Raw genomic sequence first — 20050 nt, 5'->3', positions numbered from 1 at the left:
GGTGTGTGTGTGTGTGTGTGTGTGTATCTGTGTGTGTGTGGCAGGCAGGGAGATTGTAAATGATTTTTTTTAATGATTTTTTTAAACACTTTTTAGTTTTTAAACACCACGTTTCTGGCAATGTCTCTGTGTTAATCTCTTTTGTCTTTATAACTCACCACATTAGAAGTTGTCTCTAGAGCCACATCAACACCATAGCTTAACAGAATAATTTATATTTATAATGATAATCTATTATAGTTCCTGTAAGTTAATATGACTAATTTCTAAACAAATTTCATTTCTGTAGCTGTTAACCAAGCACATTTATATCCATTAGTTTGTTTGATTCCACGGTAGCAGAATAGGTAATATTAATCCTACTTTTGATAAATGTGGAAACTTAATTAACAGAGAAGTTAAATGTCTTGCTGGAAAATGCAAATCTATTAGAAGGCAATGCAGGATTCAACTTCAGGAATGTTCACCTAAAAGGGTGACCAAACTTTCCATTGCTCCTTATGGACTGCTTAACAAACATGAGGACTAAATTTAAGGGCAGTCGTCCTAACAGTATGTTAATGTAGTTCAGTAATGTTGTCATTGCTCAAAGCTCTGCTTGAAATGATTTTTGAAATGATTTGAAATAATTTTCTTCTGAATATATGGGCAAATCTAAATTACTTAAGGAGGCTTTGAAAAGAACCTAAATTCGTTCTTAGTACAAAAAGATGGGTGATCAAATGGGATATACAGTTTTTAATTAAAAACAGTTTACTATAAAATATAATGTATTTTAAATATCGTATTATTCTACCATCATATTATATATGAGTATAAAGTGAGTTGCACTGATGGAGTCACAAAAATATTTTGAGAGCTGGAATAAACATATAGCTTCCCAAAGTAATTGCTTGGATGGATATGATACACATTTAATGTATAAATTTTGATATGTTCGTAAAAATAGTTCTATTAGTTTGTATCACACTGCATTTTTCCTTTTGAAGACAGGTAAATATATATAAGTTATAGAAGTTTCTGAAACGGAAGCATGCAATTAAGGTGTCTGTGCTTAAGCTATTGCTTTAAGTTACCTTTACCTTGGAAGAGTAATTACGGGACTATTTTTTGTCATGGATGTATCACTTTCAATAGTAATCATAGGCAGAGAAAATGAGTCTAGAGGATAAAGGGCTTAATTTTTCCCCTTGTCAAGAATAGAAATGGTAAAGGAGATTCACTTGAATAAGTTAAAAGTATAGGATCTGGTCTATTTAAAGTGTCAGAGGACTCATATTTGTAGAAGGGAAAGCTGATGAATTGTGTGTAGCTGACTTCAGGTTGGCAAGTCTGTTCACAGTTTGTTTATGAATCCCTTCCAGAGAGGGCCAGTGGCTGAAGAGTATAACTATCCGGATGCCCTGGATGAGGGTCAGTCTGTAAGAGTTTTTGCGTTAACTACTGCTCTGCATATGGCAATTGATGTTGCCCACGCCTGCAAGGCATTGTATTTGCCGCTGGTCTACAGCCTGCCTCCAAAGCTAGTTTAATGTTAACATAACAAATTCATTTTAATATTGCATATTTGAACTTTTAGTCTTTATTGAGAATGCTAATAATTAAAAGCACCTTTACTGACTATGCTTGCCTACTAATAATTTGTAGGTATCAGGTATTGATTCAAGATTTGTGAATTGAATTTATTAGGCAACTATGTTCAGTCCATGTACCAGGCAGAGGGATACAAAGCCATTTCTACTGTGACCACATTGGTCAGAGTTAACTTCCCCTTCTTTCCTTCCTACTGATGTCATCAAAAGTCACTTGACATTTTAAAACAACCGTCTCATTAAAAGGGGAACTGACTTCTCAAGTCTTGCATTTAGACCCTCCTGCACGGATAGGCTGTGTTCCCTCTGAGATGAGACGAGTGCAAGCAGATCTTATGAACCTCAAAATTGTATCATTTTCCTACTAGTGCAAATTCAGTTCTTAGGCTTTTGTGAGCTTGGAGAGTCTCTGTGCCCCTTTTGAAATCTAGGAACACTTTGTGTCCAAAAGCAGTTGGAAGAGGGCCAAGATGAGAAGTGGATAGTCTGTGAGCAGCCTCTCGCTGGAATCTGCTCACTCATTCTCTGGGGCCCCACTCAAATACTGTGTTCCGTGTGCAGCCAGGCCCATTTTCTCCTTTGGAATTACCCACTCCCTCCTCTGTGCATGTGGGGAGCTGCCCGGCATGCAGCCTTCCCAGCTCCCCAGCTGAGGCAGGTCCTTACTCATTATGGCAAGTCCCACAGTAACTAGCACTGTGATTTGCACAGAGTTGGTGCTAAATAAATACTTTTTGAATTGAATCCAAATGCTTTTTTTTTTTTTTGTCAGGAAGATCGGCCCTGAGCTGACTTCCATGCCAATCCTCCTCTTTTTACTGAGGAAGACTGGCCCTGGGCTAACATTTGTGCCCATCTTCCTCCACTTTATATGGGATGCCGCCACAGCATGGCTTGACAAGCGGTGCCTCGGTGCGCACCCGGGATCCGAACCTGGGCCGCCAGCAGTGGAGCGCGCGCACTTAACAGCTACGCCACAGGGCCGGTCCCAAATGCTTTTTTAAGCAGGCTCTAGGACCTTAATAACATAAGAATACAACTATATTTGATTCACTGATTGGAAAGGATAATGTGAGAAATAAATGAGAATGAAGGAGTACAGGCAGGATTTGAGGTAAGGTGGGAAAAAAAGAATGAGAATGGTTCCTTCTAGTCCATGCCAAATCCTCTCGATTCTGATCACTCAGAAAGATAGAAATAACAAGGTGGGAGGTGAAAGGCCAAACCTATGTAAGACGTAGGTAGGAGGCATGCTCTGCTATGGCTTATACCCACTGAGTATTACGCTCATCTAAAGGAGAACTGAAAATATCACTCTGTGTCCTGGATACCACCCACCACACACACACACACACACACACACACACACACACATACACACACACCACTCAAGGTAACTAATAAAAAGGGAAACTTGTTTTGGAGAGGAGCAGGAGGAATTATGATAATGGCAGAAAGGGTACTGTCTGAACTTGGGAAAGACTGACACACACCTGCTGTGTTATGTTAATGCATCACGTAAGTATCTGGATCTGGAAGCTTGGACTATATGGTCCTTTCAAATTTAAAATCTCATAATAATGGGAATAGTTTAGTGGTCCTTTTGGGAAGCTGCAAGGGGTTGGGAGGAGCCTTATGGCAAAAGAACTCCCTACCATCCTTTATGAAGGGTGTATATTGAATAATTTTTCTGGCAGGAAACTAAAGAGAGTAGTAGGCTGACCAGTTAAATGTGACCACCACACTCAAGGGGGCTAGATGGTTTATTGAGGTTAGTTTTGTTTTTATCTGTATCCACATCAGTCCATATTATTATTATTCTAAGGGACCCTATCTTAGTATAACAAGTGTCATTGTGCCAGCAAGGTATTCAGATTTGTTCATTACTTTACCTGGAAGATTATGGGAAAATAAATTTGACTTTGCATTTTGAATTTTGTAAGTTTAAGCTATCAAAAATTCTCTTTGCGGGGCCGGCCCCGTGGCGTAGCAGCTAAGCGCGCAAGCTCCGTTGCTGGCGGCCGGGCTTCGGATCCCGGGCGCGCACGGATGCACCACACGCCAAGCCAAACTGTGGCGGTGTCCCATATAAAGTGGAGGAAGATGGGCACAGATATTAGCCCAGGGCCAGTCTTCCTCAGCAAAAAAGAGGAGGATTGGCATAGGATGTTAGCTCAGGGCTGATCTTCCTCACAAAAAAAAAAAAAATTCTCTTTGGTAAAAATAGCTTCCGTGTGCCTACCAATATATTTTGAGAAGTCTGTTTATATCATTAACAATCATGAAAAAAATGTATGTGTCAACAGATAAAAGGTAGAATTAGAATTCCCTTTGGCTTATACTTGAGGCATGGAAGTGCCATAGGTGGAGGAATTTAAAAAAGAAGAAGGTCTCCATGTTAAAAAAAATAATTTTTATATACATATATACTTCGTGTAAGCTCTGTTTAGCCTAAATTGGTCTTGATACTTGGGTGAATAGGAGATGTGTTAAAGGACTCACATTTTAGAGGTGGATACTTATACTTTATTTGCAAAGAACAGGATTTGAGGTCAAGAAAGGCAGCTGAAAAGATAAGAATGTGTTTCATTTCACCAGACTGTGGGTTCCTCTTTGTAGGTTATGGGCCTAGCAGAGGGCCTGACACAATAATTTAGTAGGAGCTCCATAAATGTTGACTGGATGAATAAATATTTGTTTTTGTTGGTCCACAGTAAGAGGCAATTGTTATAGTTCTTTCACCTTGTTTGGAAGAGGTTTGTATGTTCCAATACAAGAAATCATACAAAATCATGATCTGTAAGCAGAGAATTAAAGAAATCTAGCGTAAGGTATTAAGATACTGAAAGCTGGAGAGACACGGATGAGGCATTTAGTTATCAGCTGAGACAGTGCATGTCTCTCTCTAACCCTTTCTCTCTGTCTTTAGGCCAGGAAAAGCACTGACTTTCCAAAATGCATGTTCTTTCTTCTTTGTTAATTTAGTGTATTTTCAGATTGCCTGACTCATACCCTCAGAGAACTGATTTGGTGGGTAAGAAGTTTATTTCAAGTCTTACATGCAGAATGAGTAGTGGTTTCACTCTGGCAGTTAGGGTGAGTGATATGGATCCAGAGATTAGAAAAAAAGGGATCCATCTCTTTGCAGTCTGCGCTTCAAGTAAGGAAGCTTGAGAAAAGAATGAATGTGAGCTAAGAGGATGGACTGTCTCAGTGGGGAGGGAAAGAGGTTGCAAAACTTCTAATTGTTTATAGTTATGCTTATAACATCCTAACGTGCTTATTTCTTAGCAGGCTCTTTTGAGCCCATTGGGAGCTTATTAGTGATTTTTTATATATATTTATGTTCCTCCAGTGCTCCATTTAGTTTGAACATCTTTGTCCTCTTTGGTTGTGCTGGTGTTGCATTTTCAATATTTTGGAGACTGCAGAGATGCTGGCATGTGTGTGTCCATATGACTGTGTAATGGTCTTTTATTAAGGCAGCCTGAAGATTGCGTATTTTCAATAGAGACGGAAGTGTGTCCCGGGTGATGCAAATCGCATTACCTTGCTGTGGGCATGTAAGGACTTCTGCGGAATCTCCAAATGTCCATGTGGTTTTGGCTCCTCTAAGCAGCCACAGTGGACAAAGCAGAACTCATCCCGATTCCTCTGCTAATTCTGTAGAAGAAAAAAAGGAAGAGTTGCTAGTGAGTCAGCTGCCTTGGTTAGCAAACATGAACATAATTAGCTTTTTAAGCCCAGAAAATTAAAAGAACCTGGGAGTCAATCTTCTCTGTTTTTCTTTGTAGTGTTTCCTCATCTTTGTATGTGTTATATAATTTTTAAATGTCACAAAGCATTCGAAGAGAGCAATTCTCTCTCTCTCTATATATATATACATACATATACATATATACATATATATACATATATACATATATATACATACACACACCATCCCTTTGGAAAAAAATCAAGCATATGCAATCAGCATTGCATAGGACAATAACAACAAAGTAAGGTGGCTATTTGGGGGAGAGAGAGGCTTTCACTTAAAGATATGCTATTTTTAGTTAAATTGTCAAAATGTTTCTTTTACAGTCTTTCTGTGCTAAAATATCTGTGTATTTATAATTTTGCCAGGCGATTGTGTTTCAATTCTTTTAAATTACAGAGGTAATATATGCTCATTATTACAAGTTAAAATATGTAAAGGTGTACCAAAAAATGGTTAACATTCTCCTTGTTCTCTCTTACATTCCCAAGTAGGATTTTTATTCTTTTTACAAAGTTATCACATTATATTCATTACCTTTCCCTCTTTTTCCCCTATACTGTAAATATGACTTTTAAAACTTGCTTTATTTCGCAGTGTATCATGAACACATCTCCATAGGTAGATCTAACTGGATTTAACACAGTCTTTATGATAGTTGTACAATGTTCCATCATATAATATATATAGTTTATTCAACCATTCTTTTTCTTATGGGCTTTCAGGTTATTTCCAATGCTGCAATAAATCTCCTTGCCAGGGAATTAAAAGAGCCCAGTTAAGAATCAGTCTGTGGTTGAAGTGCTCCCGCCAGCAATCTCTAAGTCATCAACATTCTGTCAGGAAGATCAGATGACTTTTCCCAGTAGAAAGCTCCCTCTCCCCACTGCCCTGTGGGGCTGGGCTAGGTGAGCGGTCTGTCTTGTGGCGGAGCATGACCCCCTGGTCACTCAGCATTAGTGGCAGGCTCTGAAAGAAAGATGGTGCTGGGAGAGCGCTGGGAAAGACCGAGGAAAGCTCCAGAGGAAAACAGCCTGTGGCTTGGCCTTCCTGCATATCCAGTTCTGCTTTTGATCTTAAAATGGTTGTTAATGATTATAACTTTGACAAACTTTTAGATAGTTTTGTGATGATCTTGTTTTCTAGTACCGATCGACAGAGAAGGACTAATTTAGATAGCCTATGCCTGAAATAATAATATAAAGGCAAAAGCAAAAAATCCCAAAATAGCAGCCAGCACCAAAGAAATGTTGAAATAAACTTGGAGCCCAGAATTTCTTCTTCCATGTTAATGGCCTACTCGACAGACCACCATTTGGAAGTTCTCTTTCAATATACAAATTCTAACTCAATACTCTTTTAATATATCCCATCTTGCTAAAAAAGTTTACCCATCATGTTTAAAATATATAGCATTTAAGTGTTTAAAATAACATGCCTTAATATTTGTATATCCATTGTTATCTTCAGTTTTAAGCTTTTAGACTATCAGCCAGTGATAATCAAGGTCTTTGTGGAGCTGCTTCTCCAAGCTTAGCATAGTTAACTTACTTGCAGTTACACAGAAATAAACACTTGATCACAGCCATGGCTTCTGATGTGATATTAATTGGCTGAGAACAGAGTGAAGGTCTACAAATGGGGTCTGTTTCCAAACTAGTGTCAGGTACTTCTCACAAGCTGCAGAGAAGAGATCTTTCACTGAGATGCATGTATCATGGGGGGCTCACAAGATAACCAAACATTAAAGCCAGAGAGGAACACCTGTGAAACGGCGCGGACTCTTCCTCTCTCTCTGTCTTTCAAACACACACACATGCACAAACAATTATGTGTGTGCGCACGTGTGTGTGTGTATAATTTTCCCTATTTAAAAAAGTAATGAAGGGCAGAAACTATTGTGTGCCCTAATATAAGTAGCTATTGTGTGGCTGTCTATATGTATCACAGGGATTTGAAGAGGTAATTTTGTGGTAATCCATGTCATCTTGCGTTCAGAGGATCTTAAACTGGATATGCATCCTTGAGTGCTAGATTAGCAGCTGTGCAACTTTCAACAAGTTACCTAACCTCCCTGAGCCCCAGTTTTCCACATCCACATGGTGAGGGTTATTCCTCACTACCTCATAGGATTATTGGAGGTTTAAAAGAGATAATAGATAATGAAAGTGTTCATGCAATGTCAAATAAATTCTGGTTTCCCTCTTTTTTGAAAACTCAAGAAGTCTGCCAGTAGGAAGATGTTTCTTGTTAGGATTAAAAGGGATACATAGGAGGGTGGTAAAGTAAATAAAACTTAATGAGATGTGAACACTGATGTCAATAATTAAACATATGGTTTTATAGTTACAAAGAGTTTCTATATACTTTAATCTCATTAATTCTTTTCAAGAATCCTGTGAATCAGTCAGGCTAATTTTTTATATTCATTATATAGGGGAGGAACTGTGACTCAGAGAAATTAAGTGGATTAACCAATATCGCCTTGCAAGCCTATAATGGAGTGAAGTTCTTTTTGACTAATAGTCCGGTGCTCTTTGCATTACTCTATGCTGTCTGTTGATGCCAGACAGTCAGTACATATTAAACATAAGTCTAATTGATTGGAAAATGGTGTCTGAAAAATCTAGCATTGTTCTCAAATTTTCTATGGTTCATGGAAAGATAAGGGTATGTGAGAAAGTAACCTAGACCACTCCTGGACTCCTGAGGCCCACACTAGGCTCAGTGTGCATTTCTTGGGTGCTGTGGACCAAAGGAGTTGCATTTCTGATATCAGATGCACCATGTTTTGTGACCATTTCGCTTCATTTTTAGCATTTCCAGAATTGAAGTTAAGCAATTGGAAAGGGCTCCCTTCCAACTATAGTGGAAAGTTTGGTTTGCTCTGTGTAGGCCAAGGTTCACCCATTTCTGCCCTCGAGTACCACAGATGATTGTCTCCATCCCTGGGTTGATACTTAGTACGTTCTATGTTATGATGTTATCTGTCCTTGCGTGTATCCTTTCCTTCTCCCCTCTGAGAGTGTAAGGCCCCTAAAAACAGAGAATGTATCATTCCTCTGTACTCTCAATGTCCAGCTGAGAGCCTAGCAATTAATAGGTTTTCCATAAATCCTGCTGCTGCTGCTGCTTTTGAGATAGTGTTCAGTGTTGACTTCTTAGGAAAGATTCATTAGAAGACATCATATGAAACAGGGTTCGTTTTAGAATAAGCAGTATCTGCTACCTCCCTCCCTGTATAGTGAATGATCTCTTGAGAATTCTCTCATGGAGAGAGACAATTGCTGGGAAGATAAAGGATGCTCAGGAAAGCACTAGTAATCACCACGTCCACTTGAAGGCAAGAAAAGGTAAAACAGGTCCTACTCTCCTGAACATGAACATAAGCCTATTCAAAATTAAATCTGAGACCAGAATAGAGAGAAATACGCAGCTGTCACCGGGGAAAAAAGCCTGTGAGATAAAGTGGAATTTCTTATTTCTAAAGAGTTAGGAACAGAGTGTGTTTTGTTTGGTCCCTACAAATTATAGTGATTTGGTTTCAGCCTGAACAAGCTCTACAAGCAGATACTGGCAGGCAGAGCCTCTCCGGGAGTGGCCAGATGAGTCGGTTTTTATTTCCTCCAAGCCCTCGTGTGGCTGATCCAGCCATAGAAAAGCAGAACAAAAGGCGAGAGATTACTGCACCCTGCAGCATCCAAGTGGCTCATTCCGCTCAGGGGTTATTTATAGCAGTCTGGCTCACACTGAGAACTTCCTGCTCTATTGAATGTGCGAATGTGCAAATGGAAGTTCCAGGACCGTAACAGTAGACAGAGGCGCAGGGTGTGATGAATTCTCAAGGCTGTTGTGTTTTTGATCTAGTCGTGCCTTTCAACCACCCTTGCGAACATTTACCTCTGATAGGCTCATCCTCTTCTTCATGTGCCATTCTATTTGTAGATGTTGCTATGAGGACAGATTCCTCAAAAATGACTGATGTGGAGCCCGTGGTCAACAATTTTGCATCTTCCGCAAGGACAGGCCGCCGGAATGCTGTACCAGACATCCAGGGCTCAGCTGCGACAGGCGGAAGCTCAGAGCTGCCCCTCAAATTGGAGGCCCTCTCTATGAAGGAAGGTAACACACAAGATCCTCACAAAATCAGCAGCGCTTACCTCTTCTTTATCAATCCTTTCCTCTGGAACAGTGTCCCTTTTAACGAGTTAAAAGTGCTGTTTTGTTCTTACTTGTTTCCTAAAACCTCTCAACTTTTATTTAAGGCTAAGTGGATTTCTGAAAGCTAACAATTTCATCTTTTTATCTCACGGTGTGTATGTGGAGACTGAACATTTGTTTCATCCTTGGCTATGTGTGGTCACGCACAGGGCTAGTGATTGGGAATACAAAGGTGGATAAATAGGATCCCTTCCCTCAATGAGCTTACAAAATGTATCGAAAAGCACTCAGAAATTAAATAATTTTTCTTCTGCTATCCATTGACGAATCACTTTGAAGGCTTCTGCTTCACTATAGCATTCTACAAGCCCTTCTACCTCTCCTGTCTAAGAAGAAGTTTATTATCAACTGGAGATGAGATCTTTAAGGTGAATATTTGTACAAAAGGCGATCATTCTTCAACCAGTAGAAAAAGTTGAATTAACAAAAAAGGATAGCTGTCAAACCAATGAAGGGCAATCTTGGGTCTTTCTCCCCACTGCTTACATACAGTTCATAGAGCTTCCAGAGGTTAGTCTTCTGAAAATAAGTATAACAATACTCTCAATAAAGTATAAAAAGAGTCCCTTCATTTAAAAATATTCATACCGGTTAAAGATAACTTTAGTTCCAAGTCATTACCAAAATACCTATGCCCTGTGCCCCATTTTAGACTTCAAGGTGGACTCCAGTGTGTGTGTAGAAATTTATTCCTGGTGGCAATGAGGCAAGAGAGAGCTAGAAGCTTCTGCACATCTACCCATTCATGTGAATCCCAGAGGAGGGCTCTTGGTTCTTTGCCTCAGGAGGTTATTTATTACCTGATGAAGTTACAAATGTTCCTGGTTTGATCCCTATGAAATACATACATCCATGTTAGGCCAGGACTGTGGCCAAATCCTGGAGTGCCATGGCTACCTCACGTTTTCCAGAGGTCATTGTGTTTCTCCTATAGGATACTACAAGTAATAGTAAAAAAATATACACATACACACACAACTACTCCTATAGGATACTACAAGTAATAGTAAAAAAATATACACATACACACAAACTATTATAAGATGGAAGAAATAAAAACAAGAAAAGAAATAAAAACGTGTAATGTTTTTGGCCTTTTTATTTTAAAAATGTAATGTGATTATCAGAACATGATGTTGCTATTGGTGGGCCATCCTCAACTTTTAGGGTGGAGAAGATAGGTTACTTGCTAGTATAATAGGCCTATTTAAGTTTATATACCCTAAATATAATGCTTATTGACATTACTTAGTTAAGCAAAAGAGAACAAATGCACTGTAAGAGAGCTGTCTTCTCCATTTCATTTTGTTCACTAGATAGACCATTATCTGAAAGAATATTGTTCTTATTTTTGTAATTTCCTTTAAATCATTTTGAAATAGATCAAAGGTATTAAGTAAGAAACTCAAAATGTTAAAAGTGGATCAACATATAACACTAGATGTTAAAGAAGATGCAAAAGGCAATAAGTTTATGTAGGTAGATGGCATAGACAATGCTTTATTAACAAAGCTATAAATAAGTGGCTTTAAGGCCTATCGTCTTTTTCATTAGTTAAGTACAAATATTATTGAGAATTTTAATATGAGTAGTTTCCAGTTGCTAGTAAAAATGGAAAGCTGTGGTCTACCTCAGGATTATGATTTCAATGTTTTTGTCATTTAAAAATACAAATTTTGGGAAAGATCTGCAGGTTTCCTTCAGATATATCCTCCTTTGTATTCATTTTTTGATATTCTTGGGTGGGATGAAATCTAGGATCTCAAAAGTCTTGAATCCTACATGAAATTAACCTGTCCAAAATTTGCCTAGTTCGTAATCTGTCTTAATCTATCTCTTCTTAATTGATAACCATAGTAGGGAGGACAATCATGCCTATAACATATCAGCAAGAGGTGACAAAGGGTGACAGCCCAGGAAACTGTAAATGTCACAAAGGGCCTTTTCTTACCTCCCGCCATCATTAGCTATTCATTTGATCAATCATTCAATTTAGCATCCACTAAGTGCTAAGCATCATTCTAAAAACTAGCAGTATGGTGGTGAATAAGACAGTCATAAATTCTTGCTGTCATGGATCTTCTATTCCAATGAGAGAGTTAGATTATAAACAAGTAAGTATATAAGTCAACAGAGATATGTTCTACAAGAGAATTAAAATAGAATGTTATGGTAGAGAGTTATGGGGTGGCTACATTATATGGAGAAATTAGGGAAGCCCTAATTGAAATCTGAAAACTGACAATGATATGTTTTGAATAACAACTGAATGACCCAGGCACACACATCAGAGGTAAGAGCGTTCTTTGCAGAAGCAGCAGCTAGTCATAAGTTCTGAGAGTGGAACAAGATGAACATGGGCAAGAAACATAAAATCTGCTGCTGTGTCTTGAGGGCAGTGGGTGAGAGGGAGAGTGCTACAAGATGATGGAGAAATAAGCAAGGGCTAGATCTTGTAGCTTAGCAAGGGCTTTAGAAACGTAGATGAATAAATAGAATTTTATTCTAAATGTGAGGATTTTCAGCAGGGGAGTGACATATATGTTTAAATGTTCATTCTCTCTGTTATGTGGAGAATAGATTGTCAAAGAGAAATAATGGAAATAGTTGAATGAAGAGGTGCAACCTCCATTAGGAAATCTTTTTAGGCCAAATTAAACGTTCAGACCCACGTGACCACGTGGGCACCAATCTACTCAGAAGTGTACGGGTTGAGAACACGGCAGGCCAGAAGGACAGCATCACAAAGTCGTCTTCCAAGGGAGTCCTTGCAGCAATCCATATAGCAGTCCTGGGGCCTAGTCTGCCACCCACTCCTCACCACTAAGTGAGAACTCAGGTGCAAGGAGACAAGATCTGCATCAATGGAGGCAATGGATTAGAAGCCCCATGTCTATGGGAGCTAATACTTTGTAACAAGTCTTTGGACACTGCTTCCTAGCCTCCCTGCAAGAGACGTGCAGTTAGAAGAGTGTTGCGTCCAGGGAAGCCCAATGCTATGGTTTCTGACAAGGTATTTTTAGTTCCTATATAGTTTCTCTCTGTACAGGTGTATTTTACCACTTGGGTCATTTTTACCATAAGCCTAGTAACCAGACTGACATTCCACCTTAGTCTGGTTTCCAGGGTAACAGAGCTAGAAAATTAAACTCAAGTCAAATATTCCTTAGAGAAGGGGAAAGGGTTTTGTTAACTTTTACCCCTGGGGACTGTTGCAGTAGTCATGTGAGAGATGGAAGTTTCAAATAGGTAGTAAAGATGGAGACGGGTAGATGGATTTGGGGTATACTCTATAGGCAGAATAAATAGCGCTTGCTGATGAATTGGATGTGGCAGAAATGACTACAGATAATGAAGAAGAGAAATGGAGGATAATTCCTAGAGCAATAGGGTAAATGGTGATGCCATATACTGAGAAGTGCCAGCCTGGATGAGGGGCAATTTTGAAAGTTAAAGGAGTGATTTCTGCTTCCTCCATTTTCCATTTGAGATGCCTATGAGATGCCTAGAATATCCAAATGGAGGTGTCGGTTAAGCAGTTGGATATATAGGTCTGGGGGAGCAGTAAAAGAAACATTCAGAGATGTACATTTTGAAATATTTGAATTTGTTTTTTCAGAATCTTTTTTATATGATAGAGGAGAAAACAGCACAAATGAAATTACCCTGTAACTGACAAGCCACATGAGTAGACTTTTAATACATATGGAAATACAGAATGTAAGAAGGAGAGGGAACTTGAGAAAGTCCAGCCTTTCATAGATGTTACCGTAACTAAGCCCCAAGCAGGTTAGGTGATTTGCCCAAGCTCACAAAATTGGGTGATATTAGGATCTCTGGCTCCCAGGCCTTCATCTTTCTCATTATGCCAACTTTTATCAATGAAAATTTCATGGAAATTCTTCTGGATGTTAACATGTCACAGACAGAAAAGGGTGCTGTTGTCAAATAAGTTTGGAATTGCTGGTAAAAACATACCTGGCTTTTTACACTTCTCAGAATGTTTCCTTTATAAACAAGAACTTCTCAGAGCCTTTGTTACAAAGACTTTAACACACCCTTGTGTCTATAGCCCTCTAAGGATGGGAGATACAGCACTTCCTTCCCTCATTTATTTGGCCATCCTTGAAGAAGCATCTGATAGAATTATTGTTCTGCGAGGCACTCTGATTTTGTTGCACTGTACCTCGTGTTCTCACAAGGAGTGGAAAAAGCAATTGACACAAAAAAGAGAAGAACATGATAATGGAAGTAGAAAAATGTGGGGGAAAAAAAGACTATTCTATCCAACGTATTTTAAACCTATATTAATTTAAAAGCATAATTCAGTAAATGGTTCAAGTGGTATGTTGCCTAAAGGATACATCATTGCATTCTGAATGTGGTGTTTATATAAAATAAACAAGTTACCACCCATGTATGTATAAAGACAATCATTTCAAAGCTATACTTCTGGACAACAGAATCAACCCAGATAATTTAGGAACCAGCATTTTCTTATTTTTCCAAAAATTCTTATTAATTACGATCATGAAAATAAGATAAACAAGTGTTGAACAAAGCTTATTCACATTTGAAAGGAAATGGACAGGTTTGAAAGGGAAGTTTGATATTGTACACTCAGAGATTATGTTGAAGAAATATACTGAAAATGTATTCAATATTATATTGAAAACACCTGACAAGTGCAGAAGGCAGAAGAATAATAATAATGATAAATATCCTAGAAAGTGCCTAATATTATAAAGAAAATAATTTTTTGTTTGACTACTGTTTTCCTTTTATTAACATCACAATACAAAGTTAGCAGTAATCATAACTTCTTTGAGTTTATTGCTTCCTTTTCTCTCTAGTCATCTTTCAATGTATTTCTAAATATCCATTTTCATATTTTAAAGCAAAAAATGAGACTGGTATAGGAGGTGTTTGGAACCACATTTCGTATTTTGCTGATAGCCCTGAGCAAGATATGAGGTCATCAATAGATGCTCTCCTGCTAGTCTTCATCTAATCATTATCTTGAGTTTCTAGTTGATTTCTTAGCAAGAAAACTATTTAAGGGGCCTTCGTATCACCATCTCCTCATTAGACCAACTTAGAGAAAGCATAGCTGACAGCTCTTCTCGGAAAGATCTAATGCTATGTGGGTAGCTTTCTTAGAACCTGTGGTAGCAAATGCTGCTTAAATCATTCTGGAAATAATTTAGTGCTTTGAGTACCATTTCCTACCGAACCTGCTTTCCTGAGGGAGTTGTTTCAGTAAGCACTTAATATAAGAACTTGCTATATTAATCAGAAGGCAACTGAGTGTGATTGCTAAGATTCAAACCCTCTCTTGGTCCCAATTCTCCTTCAAGCTACTGTTTTGTCGCAAAACTGCTCAAAAGACTTATCTATTTTTCTGCCTCCAAATCCTTTGTCCATTTTTTCTCTAACCCTAGTAAGACACTCATCCCACCGCATCACCCCACTGCTATTTCAGGATCACAAATGACGTTGTCTCTGCTGAAATCTGTGGTGCATTCTTAGTCCTCACCTTACATGATCTCTTAGCGGTGTTATCATGATTGACTGTCCCTTCTTCCCCTCAAAACTTTTCTCCCGTTGGCTTCCAGGACGTTCCACTCTCCTGCCTCACTGGCTGCTCCTCATGCTTGTGTTTTCTTATCTCCTGTATCTTTTAATGAATTGGATGGTACTAGAACTCAGTCTTTGGGCATCTTCTCTATCAACACTTGCTTTCTTGTGATATTACCCAATCTCACTCGGATAATGATCATCCTTCTGATAACTCACTGATTTGCTGTCTCCAGCCTGGAGCTCCTCTGAACTTCACACTCATGTATTTAACTGCCTATTTGACATCTCTGCTTGGGTATCTAATAGGAATCTCAAACTTGATGGATGCTGAAGCGAACTCCAGATATTCTCCCTGAAACCTGCTCTTCCTGCGTCTTCGCCATCTTGGTGAATGGTGATTTCGTACATCCAGTTGCTAAAGCCAAAAATCTTGGAATCATCCTTGTCTCCCCTCTTTCTCTCAACTCTACATCTAATCCATCAGCAAATATTTTCAGCTCTACTTTCAAAACTGGTCCAGAAATCTGCCTTTTTTTTTTACCTAAGAGATCTAATCTCTTGGTACCAATCTGACCCTTTTTTCCCCTCATTTTTCTCCACACTGTCCCACCTGCAGTTCCTTCCTGCACGTTTCTGCCTTGGACTTTGCTGTTCCTTCTGCTTGGAATGCTCTTCTCTCTTTTATCCACATAGCTAGGAGATCCCTCCCTCACCTCCTCAGGGCTTTACTCACATATGCCTTCTCCGTGAGGCATCCCCAGCCAACTGTATCTAAAATTGCAACCTCCAGGCTCCAAGACTTCTTCACAATTCCTATTCTTTAATTTCCTCTGTAGCACTTATCACTTCTCACTTGCCACACATTTTACTTAGTTTATCGTCCATTTCCCTCACTAGAAGTTCCCTGAGAGCTGGAATATATGTTTTTTTCCCACTGCTTGATACATAATATATGCTTAATAAATATTTCATGAATGAAGGTTGAAGAATTGAATAGAGTTCATCAGATTTATCTTCAAAGATGCCATTGATGATGTTGGTAGGAGCAGTCATGGAGAAATAGTAGAGACTTAATAGTCTTATTTTTAAATGGAGACAACAAAAGATGATACATTTTAAAGGATAAAGGAAAAGACAATAAGTGGAAGAATTGCAGTTGAAAGAAGGCCTTTGTTTGTTAGATTGAAGATGGTAATGACGAGGAAATGAAGGAACCAAGAGAAAGAGGGAAAGTCAGATGAAATGGAGAGAGGGAGGTGATCATTAGAGTCAGCTTCTCGATGAGGCAGAAATGGATAGGATCCTGGTTCATGGAGGAATTAGACCTGGATGGTATAAGCAGCACCAGGGCCAGCTCCAGAGGAGCGTGACCAGTGCAGTTGCACAGGGATCTGGGCTCAGAAGAGACTCGCACTTGGTTTAAAGGTCTAATGTTGCCATCTTGAAATTTTCCATATTTTTTGAATAAGGGATGCTGTGTTTTCACTTTGCATTGGGCTCCAACAAATTATATAGCCAGTCCTGAGGAGCACATCTTCCATTGTACTAGGAGGGAGGGTGGAAGGAATCAGTGCAGACCACAGGAGTTTTAGAGATTTGGTGGCAGAAAGTTGAGGGAGCTCTTATCTGATGGCCTCAATTTTTGTTTCCTGTGAAGTAGAAAGTGAGATCATCTCCCAAGAGCAAGGGAGGTAGAAAGTGTGAGGAAACTGGAGAGAGTGTGATTCAGCATAGGGAGATTGGGAAGGGCGTGAACTATGGAGCCAGTCAGCCTGGGTCCAAATTGTGGCTCTGTTACTTACTGGCTCTGTGACTTTGAGCAAGTCACTTAACCTGTCTGTGCTTCGAAGGACTAACCTATAATTGGAGACTGTAATAATACCTTAGAAGATTGCCTGCCTCATAATAATTCTGGAGAATAGGAGAGAAAAGTAACTAGGAGAACATAGATTCCCCAACCTACTCATGTCTCTTTTCTTTGAGTAGTTTCCACATCTGAATGGAGGGCAAAGTGTGTCCTAATCAAGTAGAAAATGACTAGAGTGCATAAAGGAAAAACCAACTGTTTTATTCCAATATAATATGAAATGTATATCAATTTATTCTATGAATGAAAATTATTTATTGTTTTAGATGTGAAAAAGAAAGATGAAGAAACAACACAAGATGAATTGGAAAAGCCCAAAAATGAAGAAAAATGAAGGCTTATAACCTATCAAGAGTGCTGAATTTCTGCACATTGGAAGACCTGGTGGCTCTGCTTTCCTGAGATGTTTGACTTATTAGCAACTATGGTAACACTGCAGCCCTCAGCAACATGTGTGTGTTAGATCATTTTGTTGTGATGCTACTCAGTTGGATTGCAACCATGATGTCCAACGTAGGTTATTAAAAGGCAGACCACTTGCAAATTGCACCCAAAGAAAAGGTTAAGAATGTATGGTCACTTAAATACATATCATTGTCTATAAACCCTACAAAATACACTGTTCTCTTTTGGATTTATTTAGCCAGATGTATTTTTAATTCCATTTTTATGATAACGAGTAAACCATTTCTTGGTAAATATAAACCAAACACCATTAATTTATAACTTTATGGAGTATGTGGGGAATTATGGTTTTTGGTGAAAAGGTATAATAGAAAAGTCAAGAACACGTGGATAGAGTGTAGTTGTGTCATCTTGGGCAATTTACATCATGTCTCTAAGTTTCAGTTTTTAACCCAAAGTACACCATTTTTTCCCCCAAACCCTAAGAAGATTTGGAAAAATAGTAAACGTGTGACAACCTAAACAGATCTAGGATGTTTTTGTCTGATATATTTTGCTTCTAGTCTATGCATACTGTGATTTTTCATGTGGACTCTTAAAATGCAAAATTTGCAACAAATTGTTTGTGGAAACATGCCTATTAAATGAATTTCACTATCCTCCTTAACTTTGATGTGTGTATGTGTGTGCATATATTTTTCTTTAATGTGAATTATACAGAACACCTTACTAGTTGCTTTACACTGTCTGTTCTTATTCTTAGGGCTTTTGTGTATATATAACTAGTTCCTAAAATAATTTCCTCAGGAATGCAGACCTTAACTTTTATATCTTTCCTAAAGTAGTTAACATAACAGTAGGCACTTAAATATTTAGTGAATAATGTAGGTAGAAATAGCAAAGTACTTGCTTTTAATATATATTTAAGTATATATTTTAAAATGAACAAAACCCAAACCAAAGCTTTAGTAAATTTTTATTTAGTAGACATTTTAGGAAAATAATAGAATTCTGAATTTAAAAAAATTGACTAATGAATTTATTTTCATTTTCAGATGTATATGCATGCAGTTATACTTTATTTGATTGTGACTTAGGCCATGTCTGTATAGGTAATCAAATAAACTCTTCACTGTTAAAGAAACTTGTTACTGCCACAATCTTCTTCATTTTTTCGTCTAAAGTAGACCACGTGAAAAATGGTGATGCATTTTAAAGAAGGAAGCTGATAGTCTCTGCAGTATGAAGCACGTCCTACTTATTATTTCACTGACAGTTTACTTTTATGCCTAATATACACCAAAGGGGTAGATTTCAAAGAACCAGATTGTTTTAAGTTCTCAAATATTTATTTTTCTTTATAAAATAATCAAAAGCAATAATTAGGTGTAGCACTAATTTCATATTCAATACAGTGTATTATAGCCATTAAAATTATATTGCTGAGAGTTATTTAATGACATGATATTATATAATCAGTATAAAGAGGGGTTATATAGTTTTCCCTTGGGGGGAGTGGCGATTTTGGCCCCTAGAGGGCATTTGGCAATGTCTGGAGATATTTTTGGCTGCCAGAACTAGGGGGCAGGGCTGGGGAGAGAAGGCGCTGCTGGCGTCTAGTGGGCAGAGGCCAGGGATGCTGCTAAGCATCCTACTCCTACAGGGCAGACCCTCGCGATAAAGAACTGCCTTGTCAATGTGTCAGTAGACCTGAGGTTGAGAAACCCTGGAAGAGAGTTAAACCGTTAACCACATGGATTTTGGATTCAGATGCTCTAATCACAGCTGTGTGATCTTGGGCAGTTTACATCATCTCTAAGTCTCAGTTTTATCCTCTGTGGAATGGTATTAATAATAGTACATACTTTATGGGGCACGTGGAAGTAGTAAATGAGATTTTATATGTAAAACACTTGACTAATGCCTGGCAAAGAACAATTATTCAATAAATATTAGCTATCATCGTCACCATTTTTATTCAGATGCTTTTGCCATTATTCCCTGGTAGTGGAGGTGGTAGGCAGCTGGATTGCTTAACTTGGCTGTCTTCTGCCTTCCTCTGCGATTTCACAAACATCCCCAATTCTTGGTGCTGGGAAAAGACACTAGGATGGCGATTGACAGTTCATGGTAATTACCACATTAGTGCCAATTCAGTCATGCTAATGAGCTGCTGGTGGGTGATCTTACCCTTTAACAATGACTCCCCTCACTAATGTTTTATGACAGTTAACACAACAAAACAGAATTTTGAGTCAGTATTTAAGTGAGTATCTTGTTCCGTGAAAATGTAAAAGAAAAAAAAGCAACATAGCTCTTGGCTCATCGTGTTATATGGTATTTCTCTCTCACTTAGAAGACCAGGAATGAAGCCATGTCCCTCCTCATTATTGCTAGTGATGACATATATTCCGAATGACGTATATCCTAAATCACTTACTCGTCACAATGCACACATAAACGTCCCATGATATACATATTTATAAGTATTTTGTGTTACGCAAGGTATCAGGCTTGTTGAATATTTGCCAACAAAAGGATTTTTTTTGCTGAGAAGGAATCCAGACAAAGGAGAATGAGAGGTCAGTAGTAGTTTAAAAGACAAAATTGAATTCGCCTACCAAA

General features: G+C 38.4%; 1 protein-coding gene across 3 annotated transcripts in view; it reads left to right on the top strand.

Moving 5' to 3' along the window:
• The window catches only part of PKIB (cAMP-dependent protein kinase inhibitor beta), a 43098-nt gene extending 25006 nt beyond the window's left edge, over positions 1-18092 (top strand). For all 3 annotated transcript variants that reach the window (XM_058566368.1, XM_058566369.1, XM_058566367.1), the window contains exons 2-3: positions 9298-9474; positions 17287-18092. In XM_058566368.1, coding sequence (XP_058422351.1) covers positions 9306-9474; positions 17287-17354 — 237 coding nt within the window. In that variant the 5' untranslated portion in view covers positions 9298-9305 and the 3' untranslated portion in view covers positions 17355-18092. The remainder of the gene's footprint in view (positions 1-9297; positions 9475-17286) is intronic.
• Positions 18093-20050: the final 1958 nt, after the last annotated feature.

Source organism: Diceros bicornis, chromosome 23 (genome assembly GCF_020826845.1).
Source record: "Diceros bicornis minor isolate mBicDic1 chromosome 23, mDicBic1.mat.cur, whole genome shotgun sequence".
Lineage (NCBI taxonomy): Eukaryota > Metazoa > Chordata > Mammalia > Perissodactyla > Rhinocerotidae > Diceros > Diceros bicornis.
This window is presented reverse-complemented; position numbering and strand designations above follow the sequence as displayed.